At 41.7% G+C, this 26,709-nt stretch overlaps 1 protein-coding gene across 7 annotated transcripts in view; it reads left to right on the top strand.

The window, feature by feature from the left end:
- The window catches only part of LOC110496383 (uncharacterized), a 70,455-nt gene that overhangs the window by 3,498 nt on the left and 40,248 nt on the right, over positions 1–26,709 (top strand). For 4 of the 7 annotated variants that reach the window (XM_021572251.3, XM_090208797.1, XM_036952946.2 and 1 more), the window contains 10 exons: positions 147–713; positions 5,971–6,051; positions 18,101–18,212; positions 19,827–19,950; positions 24,235–24,510; positions 25,036–25,116; positions 25,383–25,502; positions 25,688–25,732; positions 25,859–25,921; positions 26,511–26,549. In XM_021572251.3, coding sequence (XP_021427926.3) covers positions 147–713; positions 5,971–6,051; positions 18,101–18,212; positions 19,827–19,950; positions 24,235–24,510; positions 25,036–25,116; positions 25,383–25,502; positions 25,688–25,732; positions 25,859–25,921; positions 26,511–26,549 — 1,508 coding nt within the window. The remainder of the gene's footprint in view (positions 1–146; positions 714–5,970; positions 6,052–18,100; positions 18,213–19,826; positions 19,951–24,234; positions 24,511–25,035; positions 25,117–25,382; positions 25,503–25,687; positions 25,733–25,858; positions 25,922–26,510; positions 26,550–26,709) is intronic. The other 3 variants (XM_090208798.1, XM_090208800.1, XM_090208799.1) reach the window with 1 other exon arrangement.

The raw sequence follows: 26,709 nt of genomic DNA, 5'->3' as shown, positions 1-26,709 counted from the left end.
TGGCACTCCACAGTAGCTCAATCCTCAAGAGTTATAAAGAAAATAAATACTATTTGAACCCAAGCCTGGTTCTTACTATCTTTATGTACAGTACTGGGAATTCCTCAGGTCTGAATTCTAACATACTACCTTTCACTTCCTCTCAGGCTGTAAGAACGTGCACTATGACCTGGTGTTCATCCTGGACACGTCATCCAGTGTGGGGAAGGAGAACTTTGAGAAGATCCGCCAGTGGGTCTCCAACCTGGTGGAGTCGTTCGACGTGGGCCCGGACAAGACGCGTGTGGCCGTGGTACGCTACAGCGACCGGCCCACCACCGAGTTCAACCTGGGACGGTACAGCACCATGGACGAGGTGAAGAGGGCCGCCAGGAACATCCGCTACCTGGGAGGGAACACCATGACCGGGGACGCCATCAGCTACACCACCACCAACATCTTCACAGAGCGGGCCGGGGCCAGGCCTGCAGCCAAGGGCATCCAGAAGGTGGCTATCCTCCTGACAGACGGGAGGAGTCAGGATTACGTGTTGGAACCGTCAAAGGCGGCGGCGAAGGCCGGGGTGAGGATGTTCGCTGTGGGCATCGGGGAGGCTCTGAAGGTGGAGCTGGAGGAGATCGTTGCAGAACCTAAGAACGCTCACGTGTTCCATGTGACAGACTTCAATGCCATCGACAAGATCAGAGGGCGGCTGAGGAGACGGCTCTGTGAAAGTAAGTAACCAATCACACAGGCTCTGTGAGAGTAAGAAGGAGACTGTTGAGAAGGAGAATCTGTGAGAGTTAGTAACCAATAACAGTCTGAGAAGGAGGCTCTGTGAGAGTAGGTTATCAGGTGTATAATTTTTCTGTGACTACCCTTGCTCTTTAGTTTGTCAGGAAACAAATTCCAGCAAGATGTCTACATTACATACACAATCAGGATGACAGAATTGGGTTTCAAATTCCATTGGAAATGCAGCTACTTCTATTAATCAAAAGCCTAAACATTCTTAATATATAACATATGCCTTTAAAATGCACTTTAAAGATAGCTAAATCTATATCACTCTGAACGTATGTACCCTTAAAACACACTGCAATTATCCCCTTGACTATACACTCCAAAACAAACGTCTTTCCTCTCGACTAAGCCTCCTTCCTGTGCTTCCTCGTCTTTGACTGGATGTGACATGATATGTGTGAGGTGTGGGCGTTAAGCAGAAATCGACTAGTGAATTATAGTTTTTGCAACAGATACATTTTTGTGGCCGCTTGCCCCAGTGACTACTGGGTAAACGTTTGGTTAAGATGTGCGGAACGCTGGATAGCCTGAATTACTCTAACCTCAATGTCTTTTCCAGGACCCAGCTCCAGTACTACACATCCTCTGACAGGGACACTTTCAGTACAAATATGTTGCAATATTTGTGTTAGTCATTATAAATAACAACAAATACATATTTAAAATGCCTTGACAAGAAACAGTTATAAGTACTAAAACAGTGAGGTATGTGGCCTGGGGTGGCTCTGGGCAGGTGAGGAAAGTGGAGGGGTGAGTGTGTACTGTACGTACAGGACAGGACAGAAGATGGTTGGTTGGATGCTTCACACTCCACAGTTTGCATTCCCCACTAAAACTAGCTGGACGGGAAAGCAGTGTATGCCTGAAACGGAAAAATCTAAACGGGATCCTTGCGACCTCCGTGCTCTGACGTCAAAGTTTACATTTCAAATGGCTAATGTAAGGGCAGGAGTTATGGTAAGGCTAGAAGTTAAAAAGGTTAGGGCTAGGGCAAAGACAGCACAGCGTGTTTTAGAAACTTTGTGGTTAGGGTTTAGGGTAGGGACGTCCCAAGGATTCCGCGGTCACACGGCTGTACCTGACGATTAGGGCCTCCGCACGAGATAAGTGTTGGACTATCATTTTAACATCGGCTGTCTCTGAAATGCCACTCCATTGGGAACTGGTCAAATGTCGTGCACTACGAAGGGAATAGGGTGCCATTATAGATGCACTCATTGATTCACTCACTGCTGTTCGAGCACAACAGGACAGCAACACTACGGTTTTCAGAGCTGTGTTTAGTGTTAAGTCAGAATCATACTGTAAGCAGAGCCTCTATTCTTTACTTAAGTCAGACAGGCATCCTTGTGTAGTTAGCGATACTTTACCCACTTGAGTTTGGCAAGGCGCAAGGAGATTCATTTGGAAGCTCTTAACCCTGAGCCTTCCCTTTGAGACCACAGATTCCAATGTTCATATACCCACCTTGGACTCCATCCATAAATTCCTCACTAGTCATAATGCTTCCAGATATGCAATCTATTATAACATGAGGATAAGTGCACCCAGGGGTCACTACACAGAACTGATTTTGCCCAGGCCACAGGTTCATGGCCATCCAACATGTTTCTTTCTGTAGTCTCTATGATCACCATGCTGCTAGTGTATCTAAGAATATCGGTGGGCACCACACAGAGCGGCCCAAGTTATTTTTGCTCTGAAAATTACAGTTCTAATGTTTCAAGTAGGTCCTACAGTGCATTTTAGGGCTTCTACATTGTATGTTTCACCTTTTCATCAAATTTTACCAGCCCACCACTGTTAAACAAAGTGCTGGGAGAATATGCTGTATGTATACAGTATAAACACAGAAACATTTGAACTCAACTAAACGTGAAAGGCGTGTTAGCTAAATCAAAGACTATTTAACTGCCATGATCTTTTTACTGATAAAATTTTTAAAAATACAGTACACACGATTTGATCAAAGTATAACACCACTGTAGGTTTGGCTATTCCAGTGCTTTGGCTTCAGAGGATGTAGAGGATGAATGGCTTCCTAGTCTGGAAACCCAAGGAGACCCAAGGCCCATAGGAATTAGATGAAAAAAGGTTTTGTATTTGATTAAATTAATTTTCAATTTCATATACACTGAGTATACCAAACATTAGGAACACCGTCCTAATATTGAGTCAGGACATGGAATCTACAAGGTGTTGAAAGCGTTCCACAGGGATGCTGGCCCACGTTGACTCCAGTGCTTCCCACAGTTTTGTTAAGTTGGCTGGATGTCCTTAGGTGGTAGACCATTCTTGATACACATGGGAAACTGTTGAGCGTGAAAAACCCATCAGCGTTTTCGCTCTTAACACAAACCGGTGAGCCTGGCACCTACTGTACTACCATACCCTGTTCAAAGGCAATTCAGTCTTTTGTCTTGCCCATTCAACCTCTGAAATGGCACACATAATCCATGTCTCAATTGTCTCAAGGCTTAAACATCCTTCTTTAACCTGTCTCCTCCCCTTCATCTACACTGATTGAAGTGGATTTAACAAATGACATCAATAACGGATCATAACTTTCAACTAGATTCACCTGGTCAGTCTGTCTTGGAAAAAGCAGGTGTTCTTAATTATTTGTATAGTCAGTGTATATATATATATATATATATATATATATATATATATATATATATATATATATATATATATATATATATATATATATATATATATATACACATACACTGACTATACAAACACATATAAACATATATACACACACACACACACACACACACACACACACACACACACACACACACACACACACACACACATCACCTGCTCTACTACAAGATACAAGAGCATGGACACACTTGACCTTGCATGACCTCCCATTCCACCCATGACATGGCATTTCCACTCTCAGCAGATATCTCTTTCCCAGTGGTGATACAAAAGAGCAGCGTGGCTGAATTCAAGAGAGAGATGCATTCGGAAAATAACCCAGTAGTTAATGAGCCTCAAAATGCAGATTCAGCTCAAGTTGCTGTTGCATTGTATGTTCCTGCTGGTGTATTAGACCTATGAGAAACCACTGGGCCCCAGAAGCAAAGAGCTCTGCCCTGCATTGCTTCCATTTTAATACCTCTGAGGTGGATCTCTAAATTATAGATGTTGGGCCACAAGGAGAGGGAGCAGCTAGCTCTGCAGTGAGCTCAGTCTCAGACCTTCAGTTATGGCTGCATGTTAAAACACATTGACGCATAATAATTAAAAAAAAATGTAACCTTTATTTAATTAGGCAAGCCAGTTAAGAGCAAATTCTTATTTACAATGATGGCCTAGGAACAGTGGGCTAACTGCCTTGTACAGGGGAAGAACGACAGATTTGACCTTGTCAGCTCTTGGACTCAATCTAGCAACCTTTCAGTTACTGGCCCAACGCTCTGACCACTAGGCTACCTGCTGCATAACTATCTTTTCTAAGCTAGTATTGTAATTGTTGGCCGCAATAGGTATGTAGTATTACTAAAAACTGATTTAAAAACCTCCTATAACCACCAGCAAATCCTCTTCCGTTTATAAGTTTGGAAATGCTTAAATAAAGGAAAACTCCACGCAAAAACTATCTTTTGGTATTTGTTGTTTCATTAGTCCATTGTTAATATAGCCCCAAACTGTTTTGCGTGTCAGAAATCAAGTTTAAGACATTTACTTTCTTTTGCATCATATGTAAAAACACAAATAAAAGTTAGAAGAAAGACGTAGTCTAACAAGTTAACGCAAACTGAACAAGCAAGGACACAAACAATCACACACCATGAAGCACAGCTCAGAGAGAGAGACCACATCACATGTAGAAATGATCGCTTGCTTACTTCCTTTTCTGCCCCAGTAAACAACTTATTACTAGACGTGAAGACCGTGACACACTAACAGTCTACCAAGGATACACTGTCTACCTGGATTTTCCAATTATGCACTTGACTCTGCATTTACAAAGAACAAGACATGCCAAGAGTCTGAGCCATCCCTGTAAAATGGATACCATAGTTAAGTTAAAGCCTTCCTAACTCAACAAAGTCCTTTTTATAGCTGCGATTAAAGAAAATTACAGGGTCTGATAGTACATGATTGTCAGAGACACGATCTGTTGTGCGGTTTGGGTGTCTGGCTGCTTTACACACACACACACACACACACATGCACGCACGCACGCACACACACATCTCAGAGTGATGCCAGTGGTGACAGAGAAGAATGGCCACACCCCCAATCAGGGTTAGTTTGCATTGGCAGAGAAGTATTTTCTATTTGAAAGAGGGAATACCCCATCCTGTTTGTTGCTGAGGGAACAGGTATCAATGATGCTGGCACAATGGGATGGAGACTAGTGGCTCAGTTGGAGACGGGGTACAGTATAATGTAAATGTACCCACCTCACTCTACTTTCCTGGAACACTGTATGGTTTGTTGTATGGTGTTCATGTGCAAAAACAGGCAATTTAGAGACATCAATTCTCATTCCTTTGATCTCTAGTGATCAAATCTCTGAAGCAGTTGTCAGCTATGACGATTGAGAAGAGAGCAGACCCACTAGCACTAAATGGTGTTGACGATGTAGTTATTTATATTCCTCAACATAGTTGTGTTAAGACCAGAGGAATTCAGTTTTAACTCACATTCTTGGCTTTGAACCGTGATGCTACTGTATGATAAGTCGGCATCAGAGGAACTAACTGCACTTACACACTTATGATTAACAATACATTTGGTTGTGTGTGTGTGTGTGTGTGAGAGAGAGAGTCTAACACGGTCACCGCTGGGGTTGGTGCATGCAGCCCTACTCCTACTGGAGCCAGAGGGAATGTATCTTCTGTCTGGGTGCAGTCTGTCTGTGTCAAATAGACGGTCTCAGATCTACAGGTAGTTTCAATGAAGGATCCCATTTCAATGGGACACTCCCTTTTTTTTAAACTCTGATCATCTAGTTAAAACGAATAAGCCTATTCAATGACAACTATGTAGCTAACAAGGTTTCTAGGAATCCAATCATGTATTCTTGCAGCGTAAGACAAATTATAATACAAAGTGCTACCTTGAATTACTGTATATGGAACTATAAACTATAAACTATAAACTATAAACCTAAACTATAAGATTTTCTCTTACCCCAATCTAATTCTGCTCTCTCAGATGTGCTATGCCCCAATATGAAGGTCCAACCAGACCGCTTCAAGCCCAACAGCACCAGCTATGGATTGGAAGAAGTTCCAGGTAAATACAACTTTTCTTCTCCCTTTTTTTCACTTTAAACTTTTCTCAGTGTTTCACATTCATCAAACAGAATGGTCAAATGCAAGGTATCTTAGGTCTGACTGAAAGGATCATTGGATCTATGCAATCATGGTAAATAACGGCATCGGACTATAGGCCTGCTACACAAATACCTGTTTGTTTTTCATTCTTTTTTAATATGTAAGACCAGATGGTAAATGAATTACTTTCTATACCTTCTCCTCTGTCACTAAAGACCTTCCTCCGAGAACACAAAGGAAGAAGTATTTGAGACAAGCTAAAACATATTGATTCATTTATCCATTAGCTGGGGCAGTTTTCCATTGCTATAATGTTACAAAAAGTATCAAAGCTTGCTCCTGAAGTAGCCTGCTTCCCGGGAGTTGATCCCACAGACTTTCCATTCGACTACGAGAGGAGGTTGAGCGTTTTGCTAAATGAACAGAAACTATACCACTATCTATGACAACTTAAAAATAGTAATTATGGACTAGTTCTCTATTTACTAGTTATATTAAAGGACCTAAGCAGGTTCAGGTTCTTCTTGTGGTCTCTTTTTTCAGTGGCTGTGTTTCTGAGTTTGAGAAAAGTGGAGCTGTAGTGCTTAACCAGATAGGTAGGATGTTGTCTTACAGTCTTAAGGGATCTAAGTTCCTGTCCATGCCTCCCACTCACATTCACCACGCTAAGAGGAGAAACAGACAGGCATGGGAAGTCTGACTCCTGCTATAGCCTCTTTACCTGGGGAGAGGGAACTGTCAAATCTAGTTTGAAACGCTTACAATATCGTGAAAGCAGATCAGAAAAGTATTGGAGTCACGACACGGAGATGTCTAACTCACAGAGAACATCCAGCAGTGAGAAATGCTAGCTTTACAGGCTGTTCAAAATGCTAATTTGCCTCGCAATCTAGTGTATCAAAGCGATATGAATAATGACATAATTCAGAGTTTTACTGCTGAATCCTCTTTCCTTTACTGCTCCTGAGTATTGAAACAGCTTTTCAGCCAAGTTCAGGAAAACCCTATCCGGGGGAGAACAGAGGTTTTACAATGTTGGTTGTAAACCTGTCTGAGAAGCTGAGGCCTTCTGGCAGAGCTGGTGTTTAAAAACAACAGCTTCTCCAGTGGTTCCCGCTGACTAGACCTGATGTATCACATCCTCTAGTAGACAACACCAGGGCGCTAATTATGTGGCTGGGCATTTACTGCAGTATAAAGAGGAAGCAATCAGGATAAATCACTACAACTATGCAGTTGTTTGAAAATGCATCACATTCACAACAACAATAATTGTATGCACCCATGACTTTAGGCCACTGGATAAACGCTTCTGCTAAATGGCATATATAAATACATATATATTATTGAATATATTACGTACAGCTGAATTCTGCAGGAAGACCTGTGTGTGTTTGATTGATTGGCAGATATGGGTTAATACACACACACACACACACACACACACACACACACACACACACACACACACACACACACACACACACACACACACACACACACACACACACACACACACACACACACACACACACACTGCTGTTACTGTTCATTATCTATCCTGTGGCCTAGACACTTCACCCCTACCTACCTACTTTATATGTACATACAGTTGAAGTCGGAAGTTTACATACAGTACATCTTAGCCAAAAACATTTAAACTCAGTTTTTCACAATTCCTGACATTTAATCCTTGGGTGAATTTTGGCCCATTCCTCCTGACAAAGCTGGTGTAACTGAGTCAGGTTTGTAGGCCTCCTTGCTCGCACATGCTTTTTTTAGTTCTGCCCACATATTTTCTATAGGATTGAGGTTAGGGCTTTGTGATTGCCATTCCAATACCTTGACTTTGTTGTCCTTAAGCCATTTTGCCACAACTTTGGAAGTATGCTTGGGGTCATTGTCCATTTGGAAGACCCATTTGTGACCAAGCTTTTACTTCCTGACTGATGTCATGTTCTGTTAAAATCTCCACCCGGCACAGCCAGAAGAGGACTGGCCACCCCTCATAGCCTGGTTCCTCTCTAGGTTTCTTCCTAGGTTCTGGACTTTCTAGGGAATTTTTCCTAGCCACCGTGATTCTACAACTGCATTGCTTGCTGTTTGATGTTTTAGGCTGGGTTTCTGTAGAGCACTTTGTGACATCAGCTGATGTAAGAAGGGCTTTATAAATACATTTGATTGATGTCTTGAGATGTTGCTTCAATATATCCACATAATTTTCCCTTCTCATGATGCCATCTATTTTGTGAAGTGCACCAGTCCCTCCTGTAGCAAAGCACCCCGACAACATGATGCTGCCACCCCCATGCTTCACGGTTGGGATGGTGTTCTTCGGCTTGCAAGCGTCCCCCTTTTTCCTCCAAACATAACAATGGTCATTATGGCCAAACAGTTCTATTTTTGTTTCATCAGACCAGAGGACATTTATCCAAAAAGTACGATCTTTGTCCCCATGTGCAGTTGCAAACCGTAGTCTGGCATTTTTTTATGGCGGTTTTGGAGCTGTGGCTTCTTCTTTGCGGAGCGGCCTATCAGGTTATATCGATATAGGACTTGTTTTACTGTGGATATAGATACTTTTGTAACTGTTTCCTCCAACATCTTCACAAGGTCCTTTGCTGTTGTTCTGGGATTGATTTGCACTTTTATCACCAAAGTACGTTCATCTCTAGTAGACCGAACATGTCTCCTTCCTGTGTGGTATGATGGCTGCGTGGTCCCATGGTGTTTAAACTTGCATACTATTGTTTGTACAGATGAACGTGGTACCTTCAGTCATTTGGAAATTGCTCCCAAGGATGAGCCAGACTTGTGGAGGTCTACAATTTTTTTTCTGAGGTCTTGGCTGTTTTCTTTTGATTTTCCCATGTTGTCAAGCAAAAGGCACTGAGTTTGAAGGTAGGCCTTGAAACACATCCACAGGTACACTTCCAATTGACTCAAATCATGTCAATTAGCTGAAGCTTCCAAAGCTATGACATCATTTTCTGGAATTTTCCAAGCTGTTTAAAGGTACAGTCAACTTAGTGTATGTAAACTTCTGACCCACTGGAATTGTGATACAGAGCGAATTAAAAGAGAAATAATCTGTCTGTGAAGAATTGTTGGAAAAATTACTTGTAGATGTTCTAACCGACTTGCCAAAACTATAGTTCGTTTACAAGAAATTTGTGGATTGGTTTAAAAGCAAGTTTTAATGACTCCAACCTAAGTGTATGTAAACTTCCGACTTCAACTGTACCTCGATTACCTCGTACCCCTGCACATTAACTAGGTACTGGTATTCCTTGAATATACACAGTACCAGTCAAAAGTTTGTACACACCTACTGGTTCATGTTTTTTTTGTGTTTTTTTAAACTATTTTCTACATTGTTGATTAATAGTGCAGACATCAAAACTATGAAATAACACATATGGAATCACGCAGTAACCAAAAAAGTGTTAATCAAATCAAAAATATATTTTATATTTGAGATTCTTGAAAGTAGCCACCCTTTGCCTTGATGACAGCTCTGCACACGCTTGGCATTCTCTGAACCAGCTTCACCTGGAATGCTTTTCCAACAGTCTTGAAGAAGCACTTGTTGGCATATTCTGAGCACTTGTTGGATGCTTTTCCTTCACTCTGCGGTCCAACTCATCCCAAACCATCTCAAATGTGTTGAGGTCAGGTGATTGTGGAGGCCAGGTCATCTGATGCAGCACTCCATCACTCTCCTCCTTGGTCAAATAGCCCTTACACAGCCTGGAGATGTTTTGGGTCATTGTCCTGTTGAAAAACAAAATGATAGTCCCACTAAGCACAAATCTAATAGGATGGCGTATCACTGCAGAATGCTGTGGTAGCCATGCTGGTTAATTGTGCCTTGAATTCTAAATAAATCACAGACAGTGTCACCAGCAAAGCACTCCCACACCTCCTCCTACATGCTTCACGGTGGGAACCACACATGCGGAGATAATCCGTTCACCTACTCTGCATCTCATAAAGACATTGGGGTTGGAACCAAAAATCTCACATTTGCTCTCATCAGACCAGGACAGATTTTAACCAGTCTAATGTTCATTTCTAGTGTTTCTGGGACCAAGCAAGTCTCTTTTTTATTATTAGTGTCCTTTAGTAGTGGTTTCTTTTCAGCAATTTGACCATGAAGGCCTGATTCACCAGGTCTCCTCTGAACAGTTGATGTTGAGATGTTACTTGAACTCTGTGAAGCATTTATTTGGGCTGAAAATTCTGAAGCTCTATGAACTCTGGGTCTTCCTTTCCTGTGGCTGTTCTCATGAGAGCCAGTTTCATCATAACGCTTGATTTTTTTTGCAGCTGCACCTGAAGAAACTTTAAAAGTTCTTGAAATGCTCCGTATTGACTGACCTTCATGTCTTAACGTAATGCCATTATATATAGATATATATATATATATATATATATATATATATATATATATATATATATATATATATATATATATATATATATATATTATATATTCCAATTTTTATTGAACCTTTATTTAACTAGGCAAGTCAGTTAAGAACAAATTCTTATTTAGAATACCGGCCTACCAAAAGGCAAAAGGCCTCCTGCGGGGACGGGGGCTGGGATAAAAAATCAAATAAAAACATAGTACAAAACACACATTGTGACAACAGAGACACCACAACACTACATAAAGAGAGACCTTAGACAACGACATAGCATGGCAGCAACACTTGAAAACACAGCATGGTAGCAACACAACATGACAACAACATGGTAGCAGCACAAAACATGGTGCAAACATTATTGTTTACAGACAACAGCACAAAGGGCAAGAAGGTAGAGGCAACAATACATCACGCAAAGCAGCCACAACTGTCAGTAAGAGTGTCCATGATTGAGTCTTTGAATGAAGAGATGGAGAAAAAAAGGTCCAGTTAGATTTATTAAAAAAAAAAATCCAGTCTGCAGCAAACTGAAAAGCGGAGCGACTTGGTATTTTACCAAATAGGGCTATCTTCTGTATACCACCCCTTTCATTGGAAAGCTATAAGTGAATTATTGATGCCCAGAGCTGGAAACACAGATGGCTTCCACATCATCATATAAAAAATGGGATTGATAGCCCTAACAACTAGAAATGGGCAGATGTTTTAGTAAGTGGTGTCAGCTTTGGTCACTGGACGTTTCCAAGTGTCCCTAAACCTCTCCAAATTGGCATATGTCTGTAAATTAGATAATTCCAGTGCTATTACTTATTTGTATTTCCTAAATGGTATTTATTTCAGTATAAAACACAATTTATACCATGTCAACCTCACTCAAACATTGGTGGTAATATGGGGTATCCATGGTCCATTGAACTGTCCTTTCAACCTCACCAAAGCGTGAATGTGCCTAAAAATTATTGTTCACTGAAATTAAAATGTCAAAATTTTAAAGAAAATCTACAAAACCAACCTCTCTCAATCATTGTGGTGGTGTCGGGGGACATACAAGGGATATCCAAGTGTTTTTTCAACATCTCTGAATGTTTAGCCTAGGCATATCCAATGTATTGGTTCCACACACAAATTAACTGTTTACAAAAACAATATAAAAGCAACAGCTATATATAAAAATATGTCTTATCAAACACAAACTTGGTTACACAAACTTGGTTACACACGTGTCTTTCACTAAAAAAGGCGCAAAAATAGAAATAAGCGGAACTATTTACAAATGGCATTCATGTTCATTTTTACATCCCAGGTGTAGATGATACGATTTCACTAGCTTATGCATGTTGTGATAGTCTTTGAAGCAGTCCCTCTTTGCCAGGAAACAAAAAGCGAACTGGCATTTCACCCATTTTTTCTCCCTGTGTTTTGTGCAATGCTTGCAGTTCTTCCTTTTCTCATGTGTGTTGGATAGTTGTGCTCACCTTGAGTGGGGAGTCTTGTGATGGTTGTGAGTTCGCTTTGGGCCCCCAATTCAGCCATTGCCAACACCAGCTGCTCTCGGAAGGCCAACTGGGAGAGAGGGGTTTGACCTTTTGCTTTGGCCATTTGCTTGTGGAGAATGAAAGCATTTACTGTAGCAATGTCCACAAAGTGGAAAAAAAATCTTACACCACTTCCTGGTCTTGTGGAGGACCTGAGAGAGCAACAGATAGGTCGACACCCCCCATGCTGGCATTGTAGTCCTTCACAGAAACAGGAATGGGGACATTTTTCCTTTTTCACCCTCCTTGAGACATGGTTGTTATTGAATGCCTTATGCTGTGTGGTGAGCATGGTTACTTCCCTAGTGTCCTTCCATTTCACAAAAAGCAGCTTGTCAGTCCTGATCCAACGTATGGTCCCCCTCTCCGCTGTCTTTGTCATGTCGTTTACCTTGGTCTCGGGGAAACCGGTTCTGTTAGGACGAATGGTGCCACAAGCCCTTATTTTATTTTTCATGAGGCCTATTATGAGTGGATGTAGAACCATCAGATGGGGTGATTGAGATAACAGTGGGGGATGAAGACCTTGACCGGCGGGGGTGCTTGCTGATGGAGGGGTACCTCTCAAATCATCAAAATCCTTTACATCCTCCACTCTGTGGTGAATAAAATAAAGGGATATATTGTTGTAAGACACACAGAATTAGTTGACTAAATTTACAAAACTACATTACCGTAGAGTAAAAACACCAAGCCCAAGCTTTATCTGTACAGTGACTCATAGAAGGTGTGAAGCACACACACAATGCAAACAGTAATACTTTGGAGACAAAGGCAGAGGTGAGAACCACAAATAAACAATGGCCATGAGTTTAGTGGCCTCTCATAAGTTACAAGGATGACACTTCAAACCGCCAACAGTGAACTAATATGAAACATAAACAATAACTACTTTGTAATTACAGTATATAACATTGAAATGACTTGTTACATAGGCCTATGTAAACTATATCCAAAGCATCAAAATAGAGCAAATTATTAAAAAAACTAAATACATATAGTAATTTAGCAATATAAAGTCACGAAAATGATTTACTTACAGATTTAAAAGTGTATCCAATCCTTATGGAAAGCAATCTTTGTCGGCCAAGTCAAAATCCTCGTTGTCCAAATCGCTCCCCTGATCCGAGTCCAACCAGTATTTTATTCAAGTGTCTATGTCGGTATACTAGTTCATAGTTGCCTTCTCATTAGCTTCCTGTTCGATATTCTTCGTTTTTAAATGTGTATTTTCTTGAGAAACCATCTTTTATGCTTAAAGCGATGAAATGAAAGCAATGAAATCTGTTTTACAATGTAATGTATTATGCTCGGTAAGTCACATCTCTAAGCCTGGTAGCAACAGTTTGCATTACGCATAAAAGGTTCAAGGCCTTGCTTTGTCCCACCCAGGTCAACTGCATATACCTGGAATGCTTCTATCATTGGCTACAAGACTGCCAAGATAGCCAATCCCCTGTGTAATGGATGCCTACAACCTCACCAAAGCAAGCAAGGTCATATTTTTGATGTGCAAAGATATAGTCACTTGGTGTACATTCGATTTTGCCATTAAGTCATACATCATCAGATAACATTGGCAATAGGCTAGATTTGTTCTTACCAACCTAAGGATGAATTTAATATCCTCCATGTACCTATAGCTCAAACACAGACCAAATAGAATCTTACCTTGCAAGATGTTTGCTGTTTGGTGAAAATGTTGAGTAAAATAAAAATATTGACTCTTGGAGCTGGTGGTAGGTCAGAGTTAGACAAATAAGACATCCTCATGATCTGTGGAGTCTCGGCTTTCAGTGTGAATCAACACATTCCGTGTTTATTTTGTTTATGCTTCACAACGCTAACCAGAATCTAAGTAGCAGCCATCTTGAAACGAGGTAATTGGCTTGCCTTTACACATTCGTATGGCCATATATAGTGGAAAGTCACACCAAAGAAACGCTATGCTGAAGTACTGAAAATTCCACAGAAGAACATTGTTTCTGAACATTCTCTTAACTATTTGAGAACATTCCCAATGTCAAACTAGTTAGAGAATGTTTCTAGAACATTACCAAATTGAAATTAAATGTAATCATGTTTGAACTTTTAGGAAACATTCTGTTAAAGTAATGAAATACCAAGAAAATAACGTTTTTTGTCAAGCTCCCTAAATGTGCTGACAATGTTCCAAAGCAAAGCATCTTTCCTGCATCATTCCCAGAAAGTTGTGAGAGGGTTGTATGCAAAATAACCACAGGACAACCATGTTCTTACCAATCTCTAAGAAACATATGGTTCTCAGAACGTTATGTGCTGGCTGGGATCAAACTCTACTTGTTTAAAGTCAGAAGCCTAAAATGAGCGTTTGTATGCAGTTATGTCATGGTGCTCCAATGGAACAGTTGTGTGTGCGAGTGTATGTGCGAGTGTGAGTGTGTGTGACAGGACTGAGGTTTCCAGGGTTAGTCACACACCATATTAATGTGGTTTGAAGAAAACACACCCTTTTAAACAACAAACAAGTCACTATGGCCATGCCAGCAGGGCCAAGGGCAGGGTGTTTACTAATGTTGCCAGTTATCTGATCTGATTACCAATGCCAATGCCTATAAATACACAGCCAGTCTGACATACTTCATGAGAAAAGTGGGTTGAATTATATTTGTAGTTTTTGTCTGCTGTAAAATTGTTCTTACAGCAACTGTGTATCTGGTAGTACAGGCATCTTGAATACCCTGCTATGCTGAGTTCATTCATAAGTTTCAGTCCAGACTGCAGACTGCTCTTCATGCAACAGAGAATCACTCTGAAGAGAGTTTTAATCGGGCTACAGTACACATTTTCTCAGTTAGATTTGAATCACATTTCCCATATGTACGTAATTCAGAATAAATATGCCTTGAGAATGTCAATACGGTATACTTAAAATTGTTCAAGAGGCAGTTAAGTTTCATTGTGGAGGCGGTAATGTGAGAGTGCTGCTGAAACCTACTCTGGTTCGGTAGAAACAGCCTTGAAACACACATTAGCAACAGAGGAAAATATAACCCTAAAACATACAGGGGCCCCTTAGCCCTGTCATACCTGATAAACATTCCTCTGACCTGCTGCATCCATCTACTTCCTCTCACAGCAAGGAAGTGACAACTACTCAGACAGACAGGTCTCGCCCCACCCCGCCAAGAAAATGATGGTAGGGGAAAACACTGGGGTAACTAGCCTGTTGGTTCTTTAACAGAGACTTTGAGATCAGATGTCATCTGGGTGGGGCGTGGTCGAAGGAGGTACCAAACCACCCATAATCCAGCTGTGACTTTTTTAATACCTCTGTTTTCTCTTCTGTCACCGTACTGCACTATGCAAATACTCTCCGTGCTCCAGGGACGAGCCATGGCTGTAGCACAGACCTGTAATTTGGATTGGCAGAGGATGCTGTATAATCATCATCCTCCAAAAAGTTATTCTGAACAGCCAAAGAACAGACGGCCAATGGGGCGACCTGGCTCTGTGGGGGACGCAGTGCAGTGACTAGGAAAAGGAAAGACACGCTGCATTCTTTTGATCCGGACAGATGGCAACATCGGAGCGCTGTGCTAAGCTGCCGGTTCATCATTATACACAGTGGGGACATCATGGTCGCCAGTCTATGGTTCAATGGTTCTCTACTGACTTTTTTCAGTATTTATTCAACATGTTGGGTCCTTCCAGTCGACCAAAGTCTATCTCTCAACACTCAGATGTAAATGAGTTAGGCAGGATGATTACTGAGTGACTTAAAGGGTTCCTCTGAATGGTGATTTCACCAGTCAATCTCGCCACTTGTTCAATAGGATCGCTGGATGAGACCCTATGCCTACACCAGTCTGGGAAGTTTTCAATCAAACCAGTTTAATAGCTACTTTGGTGGTCAATTGGTAGGTAACCACAAACTACAAAGAGAATTTCCTTCTGTCTGTAACTATTATTTTCTCAGGTGATGACATATTTGGAGGGAGACCCCAAATATGCATAGTACTACGTCACTTTAGGGTGTGAGAACTGTTTGGTATTTTGAGTGATTATTGCATGTTTTATGCTGGGATGACAAATGCCTATTTGCTAACTCCAGAATCATGAATATTACTGCTATACAATACCTTGGGATCACTCTTGCTCTCTCTCTCTCTCTCTCTCTCTCTCTCTCTCCTCCCACCCCCCTAAATTAAAATGTATCTGTCTCGACGTGATAAAAACGATATACAGTGCATTCAGAAAGTACTCAGACCCCTTGACTTTTTCCACATTTTGCGATGTTACAGCCTTGTTCATAAATGGATCAAATATATTTTTCCCCTCATCAATATACTCACAATACCCCAAATTGACAAAGCAAAAACAAGTCTAGATTTTTTAGCAAATGTATAAAAATAAGGAAATATCACATTTAATAAGTATTCAGACCCTTTACTCAATACTTGTTGAAGCTTCTTCGGCTTTTTGGGTGACACTGCAAGTTTGGCACACCTGTGTTTGGGAAATTTCTAAAAAATTTCTCAGCACATTCTCTCAAGCTCTGTCAGGTTGGATGGGGAGCGTCGCTGCACAGCTATTTTCAGGTCTCTCCAGAGATGTTTGATCGGGTTCAAGTCTGGGCTCTGGCTGGGCCACTCAAGGACATTCAGAGACTTGTCCCGAAGCCACTCATGCGTTGTCTTGGCTGTGTGCTTAGGGTTGTTGTTCTGTTGGAAGATTCATTTCTCCCCCGATTGCTAAGTTTTGCCGGGCGGCCAGCTCTAGGAAGAGTCTTGGTGGTTCCAAACTTATTCCACTTAAGAATGATGGAGGCCACTGTGTTCTTGGGGACCTTCAATGTTGCAGAATATTTTTGGTAGCCTTCCCCAGATCTGTGCCTCGACACAATCTACGGACACATTCCTTCGAACTCATGGCTTGGTTTTTGCTATGTCATGCATAGTCAACTGTGAGTCCTCATATGGATAGGCGTGTGCCTTTCCAAATCATGTCCAATCAATTTAATTTACAACAAGTGTACTCCAATCAAGTTGTAGAAACATCTCAAGGGTGATCAATTGAAACAGGATGTACCTGAGCTCAATTTCGATTCTCATAGCAAAGGGTCTGAATACTTACGTAAGTAAGATATTTCTGTTTTTTTATTTTTAATAAATGTATATACACTACCATTCAAAGGTTTGGGGTCACTTGGAAATGTCCTTGTTTTTGAAAGAAAAGCAAATTTTTTGTCCTTTAAAATAACATCAAATTGATCATAAATACAATGTAGACATTGTTAATGTTGCAAATTACTATTGTAGCTGGAAACTACTGATTTCTAATGGAATATCTACATAGTCGTACAGAGGCCCATTATCAGCAACCATCACTCTTGTGTTCCAATGGCACGTTGTGTTAGCTAATACACGTTTATAATTTTAAAAGGCTAATTGATCATTAGAAAACCCTTTTGCAATATGTTAGCACAGCTGAAAACTGTTGTTCTGATTAAAGAAGCAATACAACTGTCCTTCTTTAGACTAGTTAAAGTATCTGGAGCATCAGCATTTTGTGGGTTCGATTACAGGCTCAAAATGGCAGGAAACAAAGAACTTTCTTCTGAAACTCGTCAGAATATTCTTGTTCTGAGAAATTAAGGCTATTCCATGTGAGAAATTGCCAAGAAACTGAAGATCTCGTACAACGCTGTGTGCCACTCCCTTCACAGAACAGCGCAAACTGGCCCTAACCAGAATAGAAAGAGGAGTGGGAGGCCATCTCAAGGGTGATCAAGAATGTGCTTTTCTTGTTTTTTCTAAGTTACCCCAAACTTTTTAACGTTAGTTTATATATTGTGAGAAACGGTATAAATATCATCCTAATTACCCAGTCATTTTCAACCTATAGGTATATTTTATGTTTTTTTGTGTGTTGCTCTGGTCTTGTCATGATCTGTGCTCTCTCTATTGGTGATCAGAAGAAAGTTCTACAAACCACTTTATGTATTTGATTTACTCGGCTACAACTCTAATCATGTTATTTTCTGTCCCGTCTGTTGCAGGGTTCGACCTGATGGAATACTTCAAAGTGGAAAACATACTGGGATCAAGGTTTGATGAGGGCCAGAGCTCCTATGTTCGACTTGGGACCATGCCTATTGTACAACAGACAGAGTGAGTGATCTATTTTGTATTTGCTGTGACAAATACCATGCGAGATCGCGCCAGTAGCGCAGGTAACAAGGCAATGGAAGTCATGGCACAGGTGTGATATTTGGCTGTGTGCGTACATGGGTTGGTAGTTTAAGTGATAATGCCAGAGAAATATTGGCACGGATGTTGTTAGGCCTGAGTTGAAGCTGAGAAAAGCTGCCTGCCTGTCTGTCTCATCCTGACTCCCGACACGTTCATAACTAATGGACATCTGGAGATCGAATTTGAATATTGAAATAAAGTTGCAAATGTCGGAGAGACAGACGGCAAGTTTTATACAAATGTCCGCTGTAGAAAACTCATAGTGTAGTCTAAAAGAAATCTGAGATAATGTCCAGATCCTTTTAATAGTGGAGTTTAAGTTTATAAATTCCCTGGCTGGGCTGATGAGACAGTTGATTATGAACAGAGTAAATAGGCATTTTAACATCATAGATTTAGCCAGTGGTACCTTGTTGAATAGACACCGGATGGAATGCGGTTTTAACAAATCAGCATTCAGGATTAGACCCACCAGTTGTTAATTAGCAATAAATTAGCACCCGTGTTCAACTATAGGGGAAAACACTGAAATTGGCTTAGATTGTTGACAACATGTAAACTATATTTAATATTCTAATGTTTATTGACAACATAATTACATTTGCACGATGAGCACTTTCTGTCTGTCAAATACATCATTACAGTTGTTGGTTAGCTAGCTAGTTTTTCCATATTAGCATATAAATTAGTCAAAACACCTCAAAACAATTATCAATAACAAGATGCAACGATGCCACAACCGATTCCCCACATAGCAGCTTCTTGTCACTGTTGCTAAAGATCTGACTGTTCAGAATCATAACACTTCTACCTCACCGATGCACACATAATTTTAATGACGTTGTCAGCCAACCCGTCTATACCAATGAGGAATCTACTAAACCCTGGTTCTGGAAGTTACTTTTTTGTATCAGGTTAGAAGAATTTACCAAGCAGGTTAGGCTGCTACGAAAAGTCACTTCCAGTTGTTGCTGTACTCTGTCAAGATCCAACCATAAACCCAGAATTGCTGAGGCCATGTTTTGGCCTTTGTGCCAGTTTATAGACGGTGTTCAATTGAAGTAAAAGTATTTTTCTTTCTCATCAATTATAACGTTATTGTTGACCCCAAATGTTTTATGGGAGTTGAAAAGGTAAGCCAGCAACACCGGTTTGTGATGAAAATCTCAGTTGCAAGCTGATTGATCAAATCAAATCAAAGTGTATCGGTCGCATACACAGTTTAGAAGATGTTATAGCGGGTGCAGTGAAATGCTTGTGTTACTAGCTCCTACCTGTGCAGTAAAATGTCAAACAAGTTCGTAAATAATGAATAGTCAAGAAACAAGAAAGCAAGAATGTCTGAACAAATCCAATTAACAACCCAAATAAAACTGTCTCAGTAATCCAAGTGCAATCTAGTGATATAGTCAGAATGATATGTAGGCCTGTAGCAGTAGATATACCTCAGCTATGTGAACAATCCAGTCATAATGAATGTAGTGTGGATGTGATGATTGAATGGCAACCATCTGTGCTGTTGATGTTTTCCAGAGACGTGTTCCCTCAAGGTCTGCCAGATGAATATGCCTTTGTGACGACTTTCAAGTTCAGGAAGACCTCGAGACGGGAGGACTGGTACCTCTGGCAGATCTTTGACAAGTATGGAATTCCACAGGTGGGTTATCATAGTGGTGTGGGTGTTCATCAACAGACCCCGTGCTGAGTCTATTGTTTTGCCAATTGCAGTGCTGGCACATCGACAGAGAGACATGATGATTATTTTCCTGATCATTTGTACCATTGAATCGCATTGGGGATGTTGTGTTATACTGAGTGGAACAGGGGAACCCAAGAGCAGACTCAGACGAAGAGACTGGGATGAAGTAACCAAGGTATTTATTGACACACAGGGAGGCGATGGAGTGCAGGTCAGGGGAAGCTTGGACGGGTTGCTGGAAACAAAGTAAGCAGGTCTGGAGGGGAATCCAAGGGAGTAGTAGAGTGGGGAATCCAGGACAGAGTAGCAGGATGACGAGATGTGTGACTGAAGACAGGCACCAGAGTCAGAGCGGGCAGAACTGTAGTGGAGAGGAAAACAGTGTCAGGCAAGGAATTCAGGCACAACAGGATCTGACTAGTAACGTAGACTGACTGAGATTACGATCTGGCAGCATGGAAGTGGCAGGGCTGAGGATTTGTAGAAGTCTTGATTATGGAACGGGTTGCAGCTGGTGGGGCTCTGCTCTGACTCCAGCACACCTGTCTATGCCCACACAGAGAGAGGGAGTACTGGGGGAGTGGCAGCAGGTCAAGGAGACACAGGATGAGCAGTAGAGGGCATTGCAGGAGCACATGTGACATGTTTTTTTATTTTACCAAGCAAGTCAGTTCAGAACATGTTCTTATTTTCAATTACGTCTTAGAAACAGTGAGTTAACTGCCTTGTTCAGGGGCAGAACAATAGATTTTTACCTTGTCGGTTCGGGGATTAGATCTTCTAACCTTTCGGTTACTAGTCCAATGCTCTAACCACTAGGCTAACTGTTGTTCCTACCCACACCGAAAACCGTGGATAGATGGCAGCATTCGCGCAAAACTGAAAGTGCGACCCACCCCATTTAACCATGGCAACGTGACTGGTAATTTGGTTGAATACAAATAATGTAGTTATTCACTCCGTAAAGCAATCAAACTGGCAAAACGTAAGTACAGAGACAAAGTGGAGTCACAATTCAAGACAATCACAGATTACAAAGGGAAAACCAGCCACGTCGTGGACACCGACGTCTTTCTCCCAGACAAGCTAAACACCTTCTTCGCCCGCTTTGAGGATAACACAATGCCACCGATTCATCCTGCTCCCAAGGACTGTAGGCGCTTGTTCTCCATGGCTGATGTAAGTAAGATGTTTAAGTGTGTTGACCCTCGCAAGGCTGCCGGCCAAGACGGCATCCCTACCCCGTCCTCAGAACATGCAACAGATCAGCTAGCTAGAGTGTTTATGGGCATATTCAATCACTCCCTATCACTGAGAATGGTGCCGGAGGAGATGGCTGCCATTTTACGGGCTCTTAACCAATTGTACTATTGTGTGTGTTTTTGTGTAATTTGCAACTTATTTTGTACATACTTTTTCTACCACCTTCTCTTATGACTGAAAAGAGCTTCTGGATATCAGAACAGCTATTACTCACCTCATCCAGGATGAAGATTTTTTCTTTAACGATGGATTCTGACGCGAAGGATTCACTTCAGACACTGGACAAGGCCCAAATCCCGTCATTTGCATGAAGAACAGACAGAGATATTGGGGTTGTAGGTCAGGGTGCCTTGAAAGAATCCGACGGTGAGGGGGTAACCCACCTCTACCATCAGTCCTATTAGCCAACGTGCAATCATTGGAAAATAAACTGGATGAGCTCATATCAAGACTATTCTACCAACGGGTAGATATCTTGTGTTTCACCGAGTCGTTGGCTGAACAACGACATGGAGAACATACAGCTGGCTGGGTTTTTGGTCAATCAGTAAAAAAAGAATGTGGTGATCGATGGTATCAAAAGCAGCACTAAAGTCTAGGAGCACGAGGACAGATGCAGAGCCTCGGTCTTACGCCATTAAAAGGTAATTTACCACCTTCACAATTGCAGTCTCAGTGCTATGATGGGGTCTAAAACCAAACTGAACCATTTCGTATACATTGTTTGTCTTCAGGAAGGCAGTGAGTTGCTTTGCAACAGCTTTTTCACATTTTTTGAGAGGAATGGAAGATTCGATATAGGCCGATAGCTTTTTCAAGAGAGGCTTTGTTACTGCCACTTTTAGTGAGTTTGGTACACATCTGGTGTATAGAGAGCCATTTATTATGATCAACATAGGAGGGCCAAGCACAGGAAGCAGCTCTTTCAGTAGTTTAGTTGGAATAGGGTCCAGTATGCAGCTTGAAGGTTTAGAGGTCATGATAATTTTCATCATTGTGTCAAGAGATATAGTACTAAAACGCTTGAGTGTCTCTCTTGATCCTAGTCTCCTGACAGAGTTGTGCAGACTCAGGACAACTGAACTTTGGAGGAATACGCAGATTTAAAGAGGAGTCTGTAATTTGCTTTCTAATGATCATGATCTTTTCCTCAAAGAAGTTCATGAATTTAATTACTGCTGAAGTGAAACCTTACCTGTCCTCAGATAATCGCATGGTTTGCTTTCGCCGTAAAGCCTTTTTGAAATCTGACACTTTGGCTGGATTAACAAGTGTAGCTTTAATTTGGTGTATTGCATGTTTTATTTCATGAAAGTTTAATATTTATAGTAATTTAATTTGAATTTGGAACTCTGACATTTCACCGGATGTTGTCAAATCGATCCCGTTAACGGGATTTGATCCCTAAGAAGTTTTTAAGGATCATATCACCTTTATCTTACCTGACACCTTAGACCTACTTCAATTTTTATACCGCCCCAATAGATCCACAGATGATGCAATCACTGTCACACTACACACTGCCCTATCACATCTGGACAAGAGGAATAGCTATGTAAGAATGCTGTTCATTGACTATAGCTCAGTCTTCAACACCATAGTTCCCTCCAAGTTCATCATTCATCTCGGGGCCCTGGTTCTGAACCTCGCCCTGTGTAACTGGGTCCTTGACTTCCTGACGGGCCACCCCTAGGTGGTGAAGGTAGGAAACAACACCTCCACTACGCTGATCCTCAACCCAGGGGCCCCACAAGGGTGTATGCTTAGCCCCCTCCAGTACTCCCTGTTCACCCATGACTGCATGGCCATGCACGCCTCCAACTCAATAAGCAAGTTTGCAGACAACACAACTGTATGCCTGATTACCAACAATGACAAGACAGCCTACAGGGAGGAGGTGAGGGCCCCGGTGGAGTGGTGCCAGAAACATAACCTCTCACTCTACGTCAACAAAATGAAGGAGCTGATTTTGGGCTTCAGGAGAGAGCAGAAGGAGCACTCCCCCATTCCACATCGACTGAACCGCAGTGGAGACGGTGAAAAGCTTCAAGTTCCTCGGCGTACACATCACTGAAAGTCTGAAATGGTCCACCCATACAGTGTGGTGAAGAAGGAACAACAGTGCATCTTCAACCTCAAAAGGCTGAAGAAATTCAGCTTAAGACCCTCACAATCTTTTACAGATGGATAATTGAGAGCATCCTGTCGGGCTGTATCACCACTTGGTACGGCAATTGCACCGCCCGCAACCGCAGGGCCCTCCAGAGTCTGCCCAACGCATCACCGGGGGCACACTGGGGGCACACTGCCTGCTCTCCAGGACACTGACAGCACCCGATGTCACAGGAAGGTCAAAAAGATCATAAAGACATCAACCACCCGAGCCACTGCCTGTTCAGCCTGCTATCATCCAGAATGTGAAGGCAGTATGAGGTGCATCAAAACTGGGACCGAGCGACTGAAAAACAGCTTCTATCTCAAGGCCATCAGACTATTAAATAGCCATCACTAGCTGGCTACCACCCAGTTACTCAACCCTGCACCTTAGAGGCTGCTGCCCTGTATACATAGACATGGAATCACTTGTCACTTTAATAATGGAACACTAGTCACTTTAATAATGTTTACATACTGCTTTACTCATTTCATGTGTATATACTGTATTCTACTGTATTTTAGTCAATGCCACTCTGACATTGCTCATCCTAATATTTATATAATTCTTAATTCCATTATTTTACTTTTAGATTTATGTGTGTTGTTGTGAATTGTTAGATACTAGTGCACAGCTAGGAACACAAGCACTTTGCTGCACCCACAATAACATACGTTAAATCTGTGTATGTGCCCAATAAAATTGTATTTTATTTGATAGCATAGAACATGTTATATTTGCCTATCACACGTATAAGAGAATCCTTTCATTCTTAACATATTCATGTTTATTCACTTGATCCTTCCACTGTCGCTCCTACCCAGGTGTCTATCCGTCTGGACGGTGAGAACAAGGCAGTGGAATACAATGCAGTGGGGCTGACCAAAGACGCAGTGAGAGCTGTGTTCAAGAACGAGGAGGTGGACAACCTGTTCGACAGGAACTGGCACAAGATCGCCCTGAGCGTCGAGGCCAAGGCTGTGTCTCTCTACCTGGACTGTAAATTCATCCAGACCGTGCCCATCGGGGACAGGGAGGACATCGATATCCACGGGAAGACTGTGATCGGAAAGAGGCTGTACGACAGCGTGCCCATTGATGTGAGTGGCTGGGTGTTACAAATATCAGGCTTGAGGTTAAGAGCAGTGGGAAGGTCAGGGGATTGGAAGTATGCTACAGCAAGTGGTGGAACAACATGGTGGATTAAAGGTGAAATATGTAACTTTTTGGGCAACCCAACCCAACATTGAAAACTGTGTTATAGATCATTCTCATTGAAAGCAAGTCTAAGAAGCAGTAGATTTGTTCTATGCGCGCCATTCTTGAGTTTTGTTTTTGCGTCAAGCAGCTGAAAATACAGTATTTTTGTTTATGGGAAAGATATTTCACAGCAATTTAGATGGTACAATGATTCTCTACACTATACTTGCTTGTTTCGTCACGTAAACTCAAGTTAGGAGAACTATTAGATTTTTAGCAACCAGGAAATGGCGGAGCGATTTCTGCATAGTGCATCTTTAAGGAAGTACTGTTCATATTGTCTTTTTAGACTAGTGTCCATCTTGTGATTCTGTGTTCATTTACTGTACTGTAATGTACATTTAGCTAACTTTCTGTCCCTGCAGTTTGACCTCCAGAGGATGATCATCTACTGTGATTCCAAACACGCTGAGCTGGAGACCTGCTGTGATCTGCCCACCGGGCCAGTGAGTCAGACAGTCAGACAGACAGGGCACCTGTCTCTGTGGTAGGGCATGTCTACCATAGTTCTCATACTCACCTTACAGTCGTAGGCCACTCCAGTGAGTCAGCCAATCATCTGTCACTGTGGTGGGCCTGGGCCACTCTGCTGGACAGAATGCCTATCATACCCCACTGCTTCCTGAGAGACATCTTTCCTTTTTGGCCTTTTCCCTGTCCTGTACAGTTACCTGGCTCACCTTCAGACGGTAACACTGTTTTTTAATTCCAGTGCCCCAAGAAGGTGGTGACGGAGGCCCCTCCCATAGAGATCCCCACCCCCACCCCTGCAGGTGTGGAGCAGCAGAGAGGACCCCAGGCGGTCAACTGCTCCTGTCCCGCTGGAGAGAGGGTAAGATGCATAGATCAAAATTCAATCATAGGCCATAGCTCCTCTATACTTACTATGGAGATGTTGTTTGATGGTTTCCAAAGGTCTGTTTATGTATTAATATTTTACTGATATGCAAAAGAGATCTCATATTCAATGTGACCACCTGATGAAATAATGGATCAATAAACGTTCCTTCCCCACAGGGAGAGATCGGTGTACCTGGGGTTGCCGGTCCCAAGGGTGATAAGGTCATCTAACGCACATCTTTAATCCATATATCGTGTGTGATACAACAATATTCCCTATTTTCCTGGATCTATTTCTCTGGGCTCGTTGTTGTGCTCTGTCACAATGTCACATGCCTACTCTTACAGGGTGATACTGGTGCTCTGGGAGCAGCTGGACCTACTGGCCTCAAGGGAGCCAAAGGAGAAACTGTATGAAAACATTACTGTGATAATGTCAAAAACATACTAATGCCTCATTTACAAGATCTGCTATCTTCATTTGACCCTGTTTCTCACAGCAGGAAAGTAATCCAGCAGCAACAGGAAATGTGAATTGTTATGTAGATTATAATTAATTGAGAATTTTGTAGGGGTTGATACACATTTTCGTTAGGGTAAATCAAGTCAAATCAATTGGAAATGGCCAACTTTATAAGCCCTTTTAAACGTTGAATACGCTACAATTTGCATTTCCTGCTGAGCTGGAAAAGTGTCTGACAACAGAATATCGAATTAAGATAGCAGATCTGTATGGGCCTCACATTTGAAGGGTAAGCACTTGATAGTAAACATAGTAAACTGTCATAGTAGCACATAGCTTGTTTACCTCATATTTTAGTTTTTTTTATTGTATTGTGTGAAGTATATGATTAAAAAGTTCCTGCTAGATGATGTGTTCATCTACCTAGATATTAGACTTAGAAGTTTCTGTTATCCTAAGTGGCACCTCTTTTATCATTTCTGCTGTCCTTTCTCCAGCCTCGATAATAATTGATCCATGTTGATTGATTATTTGCAGGGCAAAGTAATAACTGTCAAGGGAGACAGAGGTGAGAAGGTAAGGTCATAGTTTTGACAGTCAAACTCCTCACGTCATAATAATAATGACAATAACAACGCATGGGCATCATCATATCCTAACCCTCTACAACCAAAGATGTCGGTCTCGTTGGATCTATCACACACATTTAACAAAGACAGAATTACATCTCCTAAAG

Source organism: Oncorhynchus mykiss, chromosome 18 (genome assembly GCF_057628025.1).
Source record: "Oncorhynchus mykiss isolate SJ-2025 chromosome 18, ASM5762802v1, whole genome shotgun sequence".
Lineage (NCBI taxonomy): Eukaryota > Metazoa > Chordata > Actinopteri > Salmoniformes > Salmonidae > Oncorhynchus > Oncorhynchus mykiss.
The sequence above is the reverse complement of the archived record's forward strand: the minus strand, read 5'-3'. Positions and strand labels throughout refer to the sequence as shown.